Raw genomic sequence first — 12,313 nt, 5'->3', positions numbered from 1 at the left:
CCCCCCACATGACATCATCCTTCAGGCCTGCATTTGTGTGCAGGCCCTACCCTTGCTGTCCTCCTACCCACTGCCCACATCCATGGTATTGGTACCTTTGTAAATGAACTCTCTTTGCCTTATCCCAATTTAAATGCTTCTGGAACCTTGACTGATTCTAGAAGATTCTGAACTAGATTCTGGAAGATTCCTCCTAGCTGTCATTCTGCACATGATTATCTGTGAACTAACTTGGCTTGCCTGTTCTTTCTCCAAAGTTACAATTCTTGAATTCTTCAAGTTCAGAGGGTATGCCAATTATTAACAGAGGAAAGTGCTCTGCGTTCACTTCATTTTCCTAAAAGTGTAACTACTGTCCACAATCAAAAGTAAGACAGAAGTCAAAAGTAAGTAAAATAAGGGCACAGCTTTATTTCACTACAAGGCAGTAAGTACACTGTCATATCAAAAGTTCAGTACCAGCCATCTTGCACCAAAGGTTCTTAAGGCAGCAACTGGCTATGGACTCCAGCTGCAAACACATAGGTTGTGTGTGGCAGTTCTGAGACCATATAGTTAAGGACTCGGGGGAATGCTGATTAACACATAAGCCCTGAATTAAAGAACAGTCAGGCTGAACTCAAAACAAAACACAGGACATCAACAACACAGATCTCCCAATAAAGAAGTGCAATGCATCCTCTTATAAACCAACAAGAACAAAAAAAAAAAACAAGAAACAACCACAAATGCAAAGTCTCCCAAATAAGTTTTCCAATGTATTACAAAAGGAAAAAAGTATATATATATATGTATATATATATATATAAAATAAAAAAGTTTGACAATACTAGTGCATAGTCAATTACCTAACACCAAGTTTCTTTTCTCTCCCTCCCAAGCACTACAGCCCTTCTGATACTAGCAGCATGTCTACAGGCTAAGTCCATAGCAGCAAAACACATTTTTTTTTCATTTGGCATGTACAAAATTAAATTACTGAATAAAAATATAATTTTTTATAAAACTATTTCATACAGTAATAATTTTTAAAGCAAGCTAACAACAACAAAAAAACTCTCATAAAATGGTTTGGTACAATAAACGTACCTCCAATGTTATTGACCATAAATGAGCATTTACAATATTGATTACTTATTCCACGGTGTGAAGCCAACATTTATAATAATGCATTGTGTTTAGTGATTGAAAAAAGTGAAATATTGGAGTACCTTTTTGTGTGTTAAATTTCAAAAACCTTATCACAGAAAAAATACTGGTCTGTTGGATCCTCTTAAAATACAGATAAATCATTTTATGTTTTTTTTTTTAAAAAATCTGCCTTAAGATACTTAACCCCTGACTACAATCCATGACCTAATAATTTAGGTAAAACTGTTAAACATTAATTTTTTAAAAAATCCGTTTAGTTGGGTGAAATCTCATACGATTTCACCCACCTAAATGCACTTGGTGCTGCTCTCAACTGTTGTACCACAACAAAAATAGGCTCTTCTCCCATTCATGAAAAGTCTCATGTAGAGGAATGCTATATCCCAAGTCAACTTGAAGTGTTCTGAAAACCATAATGCTTGTCTGCAAACGTCTCACATGACCAGAGTCCGGGTTGAGAAGGCATTCACATATTTCCGAGACTGACCGGAAGCTGTCATCTGATCGTCTGTCTTCCCACAGGATGCAGATTCCCAGGCACCGTTACAAGGCTAACAGGGGAGGGGAGAGAGAGGGTAAGGGCAAGGTCAGACCGGGAAGCACATGCTTTAGCCCACGGATGGACTCCCAACCCCACCTGGCCCAGCAGAAAAAAATGCTGACCTCCAGACAGCAAGTAGGAGACACAGGGGAGCCTTTGTCAGATAAAATCTTCACTCTGATAACCAGGAATTCAGCATTCTTAAGTGATATTAATTATCAGAAATTGTTTGTCGTGAAGAGAGAAAACCCACTCCAAGCAGTATGATAAGATCCAGCTGTATCTTCATGTTTGAGTGCCTTTTGTCTATTAGCAGATTTTACAGACTTGAAGACAGGAATGAGTCCAGTCCCCCACATACCTAAGGTGAGCTGTGGGCATTTACTCTTTGAGCGAACTGGTGAGTACTTGAGCTGCCCACTGAATAAGCTCCCATAGGTGCTAGAATTGATCAACACTTACTAAACATTGTACATATTTTTAATCAAGTTAATTACATTTAAATTTAGTTATGAACATTTAAATGTATCAACTAAAATGGATATTGATCAATACCAATTAATTAATATCTATTTATTAGAATAGCTTACTTTTTAAAGATGCATTGAAAGATACAGGATGGAACTAATATCTCACAGGCAGCATCCGGATCCAGATTCTTCACACATATGATCTCATTTACACAGCACAGCCACCCTGGGTGGGGGTTCATTCTCTCTTTAATTGAGCAGGAAATGGAGACTCAGAAAGTGCAGAAAACTTGCCCAAAGCCAATCTATGGGGAAGTTGTGGAATGGTTTTGAACCTGTGTCTGTCTTCTGCCTAGCCCCAGCTCCTACCTGCCCTCCATGCGTGAGTGTTTAGTCATGTCCGACTCCTTTTCACCCCATGGACTGTAGCCCACAGGGGTCCTCTATCCATGGGACTTTTCCAGCAAGAATACTGTAGTGGATTGCCATTTCCTCCTCCAGAGGATCTTTCTGACCTAGGGATCTAACCCCGGTCTCCTGCGTCTCCTGCATCCTAGGCAGATTCTTTACTGCTGAGCCACCAAGGAAGCCACCCGCCCTCCATGTTGCTTCAAACCAAAATATGTAATATTTGTACAAGGCCTGCTCTTTACAGCATTAAGTTTGCCCTACTTAGCTCCCAAGAGTATTGAAGATGCTTACAAAATGAATATAAATGAACAGAATTTAAAACATAGATAAGGGTAGGTCACCAAGAAATGTGGAAAAAATAAACAATACAAAGATGAGGTGAGATTTCGATTCAAAATACTTGCCATGAACCAAAATGCACCAAGATGTAAATCTCAAAACTAACTCTGAGCTCTCTAGCAGTCAATCCAAAGAGGGAAACAGAAACATAAGCAGTTGTAAGATTTGCTGTCTATAAGCTCAAAAGTGTGGTTTAGAAAAAGCGCAGCTATTCCTAGTATTTATATCCAAGTGGGATGTGTCTCATGGACAGAAGAAGAATAAGAAAAGAAAGCCCTCTGCTCTTTAGAGCCTCAAGTGTCCCTCAGGACAGTGGTCCCTAGCCTTTTTGGCACCAGGGATTGGTTTCGTGGAAGACAATTTTCCATGGACCATGGGCGGGGGGATGGTTTAGGGATAATTCAAGCGCCTAACATTTAATGTGCACTTTACTTCTATTATTACAACAGCTCCACCTGAGGTCATCAAGCACGAGATCCCGGAGGTAGAGACCCCTGCTTAAGAGACAAAACAAACACCTGACACCAGTGAAGTGATGACAGGCAGATGAAAGGTCTGTGGTGCCACAGCCAGATGAAGAGGAGATAGGACGCCAAGGAACAGCCAGGGCCATGCTCTAGGCAAAGGGCATGAATAGGCAGGATTGAGATCGACAGGTGGTGAAGAGGATAACCCAGGTGGCAAAATAACATGAAAGAGTCAGGAAGCTGCAATTTGTACATTGCTTGTGGGAGGGACTGGGAGATGGAGAGGAAGGAATAAGTGGATTAAACATGAGTACCACTCATGTTTCTAAGTATTTTGCATGTATCATCTCATTTAATTCTCAAAAACACCTGTGGATTAGGTAAGGCTCATTACATCTGTTTTACAGAGCAGGCAATTTTCCAGGAAGAGAGAACTTAGGCAACATCCTTAAAGTCATCCAGCTAAGAAGTGATGAAGTAGGAATGCGAATCCAGGCTCTAATGAGTATAAGTTGCTGTTTCCTTTAGAGTTCTTATGAGTGGGAATTGTGTGGTCTGGTCAGCAGGGAATGCAGGAAGAAACACTGAGAGGAGGTGTTAAAGTCATCAGACTATTTAACAGAGAGGTAGGATAATTCTGAATGAACATGGTATTTGTATGGTGATGGGACTTCTTTGCCTAGGGTCTGGAACAAAGTTTCAGCGACATAAGATTTACAGTGCCATGTTTCTAACTTGTAAACTTTCACAGGACACAAACTAGATTTCCCAGTTTCTGCCCAATCTGTTGTGCCACCTCACTGCCAACATAAAGGCACCATCCAAGTTTACACATGTTTACTCTCAAGGCTCAGAGGCTGAATACATAACTTGAAATACTACATAAGCAAGACTGATTATCATAATATTTTCCTGTAACTGTGAATCACAAAACGACAGGACAAAGATGACATCTGTTCTGAACTGACTTCTGATACTGAGTCACATTTAATGTTTTCTAAATAAAATCACCAGGGTAATTTAAGCATTCTATGATACAGTTCTGAATAAATGGTGTTTCTGTAGTTTGACTCATTGGAAAAGACCCTGATGCTAGGAAAGACCGAAGGCAAAAGAAGCGGGCAACAGAGGATGAGATGGTTAGATAGCATCACTGACTCAATGGACATGAATTTGAGCAAACTCCAGGAGACAGTGAAGGACAGAGGAGCCTGGTGTGCTGCAGTCAGTGGGGCTGCAAAGAGTCGGACATGACTTAGTGACTAAACAACAAGGAACTCTAGTTTGAAGGAAGTGGATTAAATATACATATCTCTCTGGTGTAAATCTGTCCATTCAAATCCCATATTTTAGTTTAGCTGACTGCTCACATGTTGTTGCTAACATTTTTCAGTGCAGTACTGGAACACCAAAATGACACAAGAAACCCAATTAACAAAATAAAATTTAATGGAATCATTGTAATTATTGAGCTTGTGTTTGTAGTGACACGCATAGAACATATATGATAATGTGACATATAACAACGTGACATCATAACATATGACAATGTGACATAAAATAACAACATGACATATAATGACTACCATTTGAGAGTGAATAATTAAAGATGATGGCTGTCCACCATGAGTATTATGCAGGGCTTAGAATCGATGATGTACACAGAACAAAGAACATTGATCATAAAATCAGATGACTAAAAATGATGCAGAATATTTTAATATACTAATCTTATATGTAAACATAAAATAAAGATACACACAAAACTCAAAAATGTATGTTTTGAAAGAATGTTGTTGTTGTTGTATTAGTCACTCAGTCGTGTCCGACTCTTTGTGACCCCACAGACTGTAGCCCGCCAGGCTTCTCTGTCCATGGAATTCTCCAGGCAAGAATACTGGAGTGGATTGCCATTCCCTTCTCCAGAGGAACTTCCCAACCCAGGGACTGAACCCTGGTCTCCTCCCTCACAGGCAGATTCTTTACCATTTGAGCTACAGGGAAGTCCCTTTTGAAAGAATACAGACAAACAAATGAGAGGGAAAGGAGAATAAAAGTGAAAATGGAGGTAAAAGTGAGGAGCAAGGAAGAAAGGATTGTTCATGTTTTTCTCTAGCTAAAAATTTTTCTACTTAGCTATGCTTCAATTAATACAGAATAAGTTTCTACATTAAATGAAATTAAGTATCTTAAAGTACCATATTAAAAGAATCTTATGCTTGCTTTTGGACTTTCCAGGTTGGCTGCATGGTAAAGAATCTGCCTGCCAATGCAGGAGACATGGGTTCAATCCTTGGGTTGGGAAGATCCCCTGTAGACGGAAATGGCAACCCACTCCAATATTCTTGCCTGGGAAATCCAGTGGACAGAGAAGCCTGGCAGGCTACAGTCCATGGGCTGGCAAAGAGTTGGATATGACTTAGCGACTAAATAACAACATGCTTGCTTTTACAATGTCTCTTAGTAAAAGTCAAGTTCTGACCTTTGACAATCTGATACTTAATTCAGAATTCCCAATGTCTGTTCAGGAAAATCTAATACAATTATCACCCCCTAGTACATTTTCAACTTGAATGTCGTGTTTTGTTGGATCTCCCAGATGGCTCATCATTTTATTCATGTTTGGCTCTTCCTCCAGGACCAGATATTTAAAACAAGATCAATACAAAGAATGTACCCTATATTTTAAATTAATTTTTTGAAAAAAATTCAATCAGCCTCTCCCAAGTAGAGATGAAATTTATGAAGAAATAAATCAAGTTAACTGAAATATCCAAATTTCAGAAAGCAGAGCATTTCAGGGGCACCTAAGTCCTGAGGCTCATAGCCTAGAGCAGACAAGATGACTTGCAACACCTAAATCTCCCAGTGTAGACAGACACCAGGACACAGTACCCACTCTGTGCAAGAAAAACAGACCGGAACAAAAAGGCGAGCACATTCAGTGGACAGCTCCTTTTCTGCATCATGAAAGTATAAAGCTAATACTTTTTGCAACCATGAATGGAAAAACTGGTCAGAGCAATCACAAACCTACTTCACGAAAGCAAAGTAAGAGCAGAAGGTCAAGTACTGGGTAAGAAAAGAAATGTTGAAGTCCACCACCCAAAAGGGCAGCTGCCCCTTCTTGCGATTTCTTTCTCCCTCCTTACCTTGAAGCCTTGGGGTCCTAGGCCAACTTTTCAAGCAGACAGAATAGTTTTGACAAAGGAAGATTAAATGTCTTCATGCTAGAAGGATTTTTTTTTTAATACTGTCAAATAGATCCTTGTGCATCCTCCTTATTCCCTCTCCTTAAATGTTAGTTTCACTTACACTAAAGAATTGGTAAGAATTTCTGCACATGAATCCTTGTTAAATGACTAACCCATGGTGCTGTTGCAGACATGTCACTCTACCCTAATTCATTTCAAAGTTAATAATCTTGCCACACATCCTCCTCCTCTTGCCCGCGAGTCATCTTACTTATCCACAATGTACCTTTGATCGCCCCTGGGCAGAGATGAACTGTAAACAGACTGTCAGAGCTCTAACTGGGATATCCTACTGAAGCACTTTAAATAAATACTCTGATCCTCAGCAGAAAACAGAAGAAATCAAATGAGATAAAACCATGTCCACAGGTGATTTTCTGTCGGAATTAGATTATCTTCATATTTTTCACTAAGAATATGAATGGTTTTTTTCATCACGCTAAACAAGAACCACTATTGTGACATTCATAGAGCAACTTCACACAATAACTGCTGATATCAACAGCCGTGGCAGGGTATGCGCTGTTCAATTTACAAAGCCCTTAAGAAACTTGTGGAAGTCATAAAAGAATGATTTTGTAAAACCAAAGCAACTTATGAGATGGTTTTACATTTCTCTGTTTCATTTTTTTAAATAATAGCAGACATAGATGGTGTCCAAAAGACTTAAGAATTATTTGATTTTTCCATTTAATCTACCCATAGAAAAGACTTTTAAAATGAAAGTGAAGTGAAAGTCACTCAGTTGTGTCTGACTCTTTGCGACTCCATGGACTATACAGTCCATGGAATTCTCTAGGCCAGGATACTGGAGTGGGCAGCCTTTCCCTTCTCCAGGGGATCTTTCCAACCAGGGATCAAACCTAGGTCTCTTGCCTTGCAGGAGGATTCTTTACCAACTGAGCTATCATGGAAGCCACAGAATTAAAATTCTAAAAATCAGAACTCATTCTCAAAGAGGCATCTTTTAAAATGTATTCGTTATAAGAGATAATGTAGAAATCTTTAGTTGTATCTTGAAAGTCAAGAATAAACCTGAGACGAAGGGTCACTGAGGTAAGGTTAGTTTATCAAACTTTTCCTATGCATAAATGCTGCCAAAACAATCAAATGTGCCCAACTCCAGGATTGATAATTTTTCATAGAAAAGAGCCCTAAAAGTTAAAGGATCAAAGGTGCAGATGGTGCTGGGGGGTGCCCCATCCACATGCTTCCACATGCCACCCAGACCTAAGTTAACAATTACTACAAAGAATGGTCTTTCTCCAAATTTGGAGTTCGTCCCCAGTGTCTCTAGGGATCTTTTCATCTTACTTGTTGATAGATTTTCCAACAGTTTTAATCACATAACCTCAGGTGTCACAATTTTTTGGAAGAAAACCTCTTTCCTTAGTAACGTATTCGTTTTAACTATTAAGATTAAAGCAAATGCCAATTAAAGCAATTATACCTTTGTTAGCCCAAGGAAAATCCAATATCACAGTGTTTACCAAACCCAACCAAACAAAAAAAATCCAGGTCTTGTACTCTCTGGGGTAGGGCACTCTGAATTTGAGCTCAACTTTCCTTCCTCACTCATTTAGCCTTTCCAGTTCATCCCAAAACTCTACGTGGCAAAGTTATTTTATAAGATATATTGAAAGCAGGCTGCTGAAATATTACTAACAGCTATATGAAACCTTGCCAGGGCAAGTGGAAAAAAAGTGACCCAAGGGAGAACTAAGTGAACACAGAGGTATCCAGGGAAGCAGGTCAACAATAGCATACCAACACTAAGAAATGCCTGGAAAGATCGATGTCACACGGAGACGGACTGTTTCTCTGTCTGTTGACATGCCAACAAGGGCAGCAGAAAAATAGAGAAGACCAGTAAATCAGTTGTTTGATCTCCATAATACCGAAGAGATCTGACTAACTTTTTTTCAGGAATCAGCTGAATCAGCAATCTCTTTTGGTGACCCACTGACACAGTTCTGCCAGAGTGGAAGAAGGAATGAGAAAGAACATGTGAGAGGAAATAATACACCTCAGTGCAAGTGGACCTGCTGTTGGTGAAGCCTCCTTGCGTACGTTTCTAAGGACAGGGACTATCTAAAGTAGGTACCACCAATGTATACTGGCAAGTGTGCTGTCATTTTGAAAGTAACACTCTATCCACTTGATCTTCACAGCAACCCTGTATGATATACATGGAGGACAAACTACAGTCCCCAATATACAGATGAGCATTTTTTTTAAGAAGTTAATGAATTAAAAACATGCAATTAGAAATTGGGGAAGTCTGGATTAGAACCCAAGAGCCTGTTGTGTGCATGCTAGTGCATTATACTTCTTAGCCATGCCAATCAAGCAAAAGGGTTTGCCTCACTGAAAAATTCATAAACAATTCATATGAAGTTAGGAGCAATCCAAAGCACATGGAACTGGAAAAGTGAGTTTCAGCTGCTTGCAATAATACTCTAAGATTCTTTGATACTGTGCAAATGTGTTTAAGTATTAATAGCTTGAGAAATTTACTTAAATTCACTTTTAAAAAAGTAAGGCGAAGACAAGCCAAGTCAGGAAATTAAAATTTAAGGCTGTCACTCTGTGGTTACAAAAAAGAGGAAAGAGAGTGAGTAAAAAGCATATGAACACATCTTTTACATTTGGGTTTTAAACAGGAATAAAAGAAAATTATAATTTAAGAGAAAAATACACAAGTTCAGAGGCTTTTAACTTAAGTGTAGTTTCAGATCTACCAATGAAAATGTTTACCTTAGGAAATGTTTATTAGCAAAATGTATTTATTTCAAAATGTAAAGCAAATTGAAAGCACAGGCAGCTCTTTTCTCCTTACTGAGGGAGTTCTGTGCATGGCGCGTGCGTGCGTGTGTGTGCGTCTGTGTCTGTCTGTCTGTCTGTCTGTATGCCAGTCTTGGGCTCTTTCAGAGTAACTTTCAAACAGCAGGATCCAGAAGGGTTCCACAGTGAACCTGCCTTTTCCATCCCAAACTGCAAGTATTCTAAGCTGAATATCTATTTCCTCATTTGTGATCATTGTATAAGCTTCTAGACTCCATTCTCTACTACCATACAACATGGAGAAAATGGCACATATTCTGAAATCTCACATATTCTGAGCTACCTGAAAGACACAAATATCAAAAAAGTCTCAGAACATTTTTATTATGAGTCCTGTCCCTGTTTGTTTTTAAAGTTAAGGAAACTAAAAAAAAGAAGAAGAAATCCAACTATACTATTTTGCAGCTGCTGCAAATTCCTTTTAAAAAAAGATCAAGCATAAATAATTTCAAAAACAAATATAACATTATTTGTGTATAATGGCTTATACTTGCCTCTAAACATTATAGCTTATGGACTAGGGAATACATGGAAAGCTCAAGCTATTAACATATGTTAATGCCCGTGTGTTATGTGGCATAACACATAATATGCCACATAACACACGGGCATATCTAGCAGCCTGAGTTTGGTCTCTACATACCATTTCCCACTAAAAGATCACAGCACCTTGGGAAAATGGAGAGGAAGGAAATGTAGCTATTACATGTATTCATGTATAAGCAGGGCTTCCCAGGTGGCGCTAGTGGTAAAGAACCCTCCTGCCAATGCAAGAGACATAAGAGACACAGGTTCAATCCCTGGGTAAGGAAGATCCCCTGGAAGACAGCCTTGCAACCCCCTTCAGTATTCTTGCCTGGAGAATTCCACAGACAGAGGAGCCTGGAAGGTTACAGTCCATGAGGTCACAAAGAGTCGGACATGGCTGAAGTGAGCTAGTCGGACATGCATGCAGGCACATATGTATAAGCGTATGCATTTACATGTGCATTAGAATCTTAACTATAAAATCCCAATATTTGGGGCCTCAAAACAATAACTGCTCTATTTAAGGTGTTGTGGGTATAATTAAGCCAGGGATCATTAACACTGAAATGACAGAACACAGAACTGCACTGTTAGTGTAGTCTTCAATAAACTTTTCTTGTGCCTAAGCAAATGTATTTAGACAGTTAGATGGATAATCATTTGCAGTATTCAACTGACAAACATTTCATATTTTAGAAGTACCAGAATTTTAAAATATTTTAAGAGTCAAATTTAGTTGTTTTAATTAAATGCACTCTAACAAAATGTCTAGGTTGTTTGGATAAAATCCCATTTAACATTTGATATATTTATTAAAGGTACAAATTATAAAGTTTCTAGATTATATAAAGTACTCAAGTTGAATAGCCAGGTCATTTAACAAATGCACAATATGTTCAATAGTACCATGCATGAAAAATCTGTCCAATTAGGTCAAATTGAATTATCAATGGAAATATATGATAGATCATAATGGTTTTAACAAAAAGATTACCAAATTGCTTAAAAATCTATATAAATATTATTGAGTCAGGTTTATATGAAATATAGGCAATATATGCTTAAATATTTAGAATGACCTGATGCATTTTCTAATTTGAAACATTTTAGAAATCATATATTTCTATGGTATTAGAAGCTAGGTTTCCATGACACAAAATGAAGGAGATACTTGGTAGGTGCCGTTCACTCTTAAAATGAATTAGTTATCTATTATAGCAAGTTATTAAAATATATTTGAGTGGTGTACATCAGTAAAACCATATAGTGTATATGAAAGCACTGACTCCAAAATCAGCTTGTGGTGTCAATTCTTTAGGTGGGTGGAGTTGACAACTGTTACCTTCACCATTTGATGTATGTAGGTGGCTTAATCTCAGTATACAATGATAGAATCTGAAGAGTACCAAATATGACTCATTTGATATGCTAGAAAATATAGATTAATAAAAACAGAGCTACTACTTAATACTGAGCTTCAAGGATGAGGAATATTGGGTTGGCCAAGAAGTTTGCTTATAATATGTTATGGAAAAACCTGAATAAACCTTTTGGCCAACCCAATATTTTCATTAAATAAAATATAATGATAATAAAGTTCCATATTGATTATTTTGTTAATTCAATAGCATTAAAACATTTAAGGTAAGAATTAGCCAACCTATTTTTATAAACACTGATATTGTTGCCAAATTTTTATATAATACATATTTGATATCTGTACTGTGTTTGACTCAATATATTTTATATTTGCATAAAAGTTTAGATTTAGGTTTTGCTGAACACTATCTGGTTAGGCCAAAAGCTTTAGCATTTAGTTTTAGGGAAAGAACCAGGGGTTTTCAACTTCATAATGATAACTGTCTCCAAATATATTTACATGTTGCAATTTAGCACTCAGAATGCACTTTTTCTTACTACTATAAATATAAGTCAGATCCTAGCCTAGGTTACAAAATTACATAAAACAGCTTAATTAATGCACTAATAGCACTAGCCAAATCCTTATCCTCTGGAAACCCAGGGCCAAAAAATTCAGGGAGGAAGAAAGCAAGAAAAACAAACAAAAAAAGCGTTTTCATTCTGGATCTAGGAGCAGCTGTAGGTAAAATTTTGTAATGGGTGACCTTTGCATTCTTCTAATCTCCTTTCTGGGTCCCCCCTTATGCAGAGTTTGTTCTTTTCCTCATCTCCCAATTCTGTGCCATATTCTGAGACTTCTTCACACTTCTACCCAGGCCTGATCGACTCAGGAAAGACTCTGGATCCCCTCAAGGACCGTCTTTCCCTAGCCCACACTCCAGTCAG

At 38.1% G+C, this 12,313-nt stretch overlaps 1 protein-coding gene across 9 annotated transcripts in view; it reads right to left on the bottom strand.

Annotated features, from left to right (window-relative positions):
• Nucleotides 1-387: 387 nt before the first annotated feature.
• MYB (MYB proto-oncogene, transcription factor) overlaps nucleotides 388-12,313 on the bottom strand; it is a 35,604-nt gene continuing 23,678 nt past the window's right edge. For all 9 annotated transcript variants that reach the window (XR_015132422.1, XM_086316580.1, XM_086316577.1 and 6 more), the window contains one exon: nucleotides 388-1,703. Coding sequence is in view for 8 of the 9 variants with exons in the window: in XM_086316580.1 (XP_086172706.1) it covers nucleotides 1,587-1,703 (117 nt within the window). In the remaining variant the exon portion in view is untranslated. The remainder of the gene's footprint in view (nucleotides 1,704-12,313) is intronic.

This window comes from Bos grunniens, chromosome 9, assembly GCF_055505025.1.
Source record: "Bos grunniens cultivar Pamir isolate PY7600 chromosome 9, Bosgru_T2T1.0, whole genome shotgun sequence".
Lineage (NCBI taxonomy): Eukaryota > Metazoa > Chordata > Mammalia > Artiodactyla > Bovidae > Bos > Bos grunniens.
Note: the sequence above shows the minus strand (reverse complement) of the source record. Positions and strands in the feature narration are given on the sequence as shown.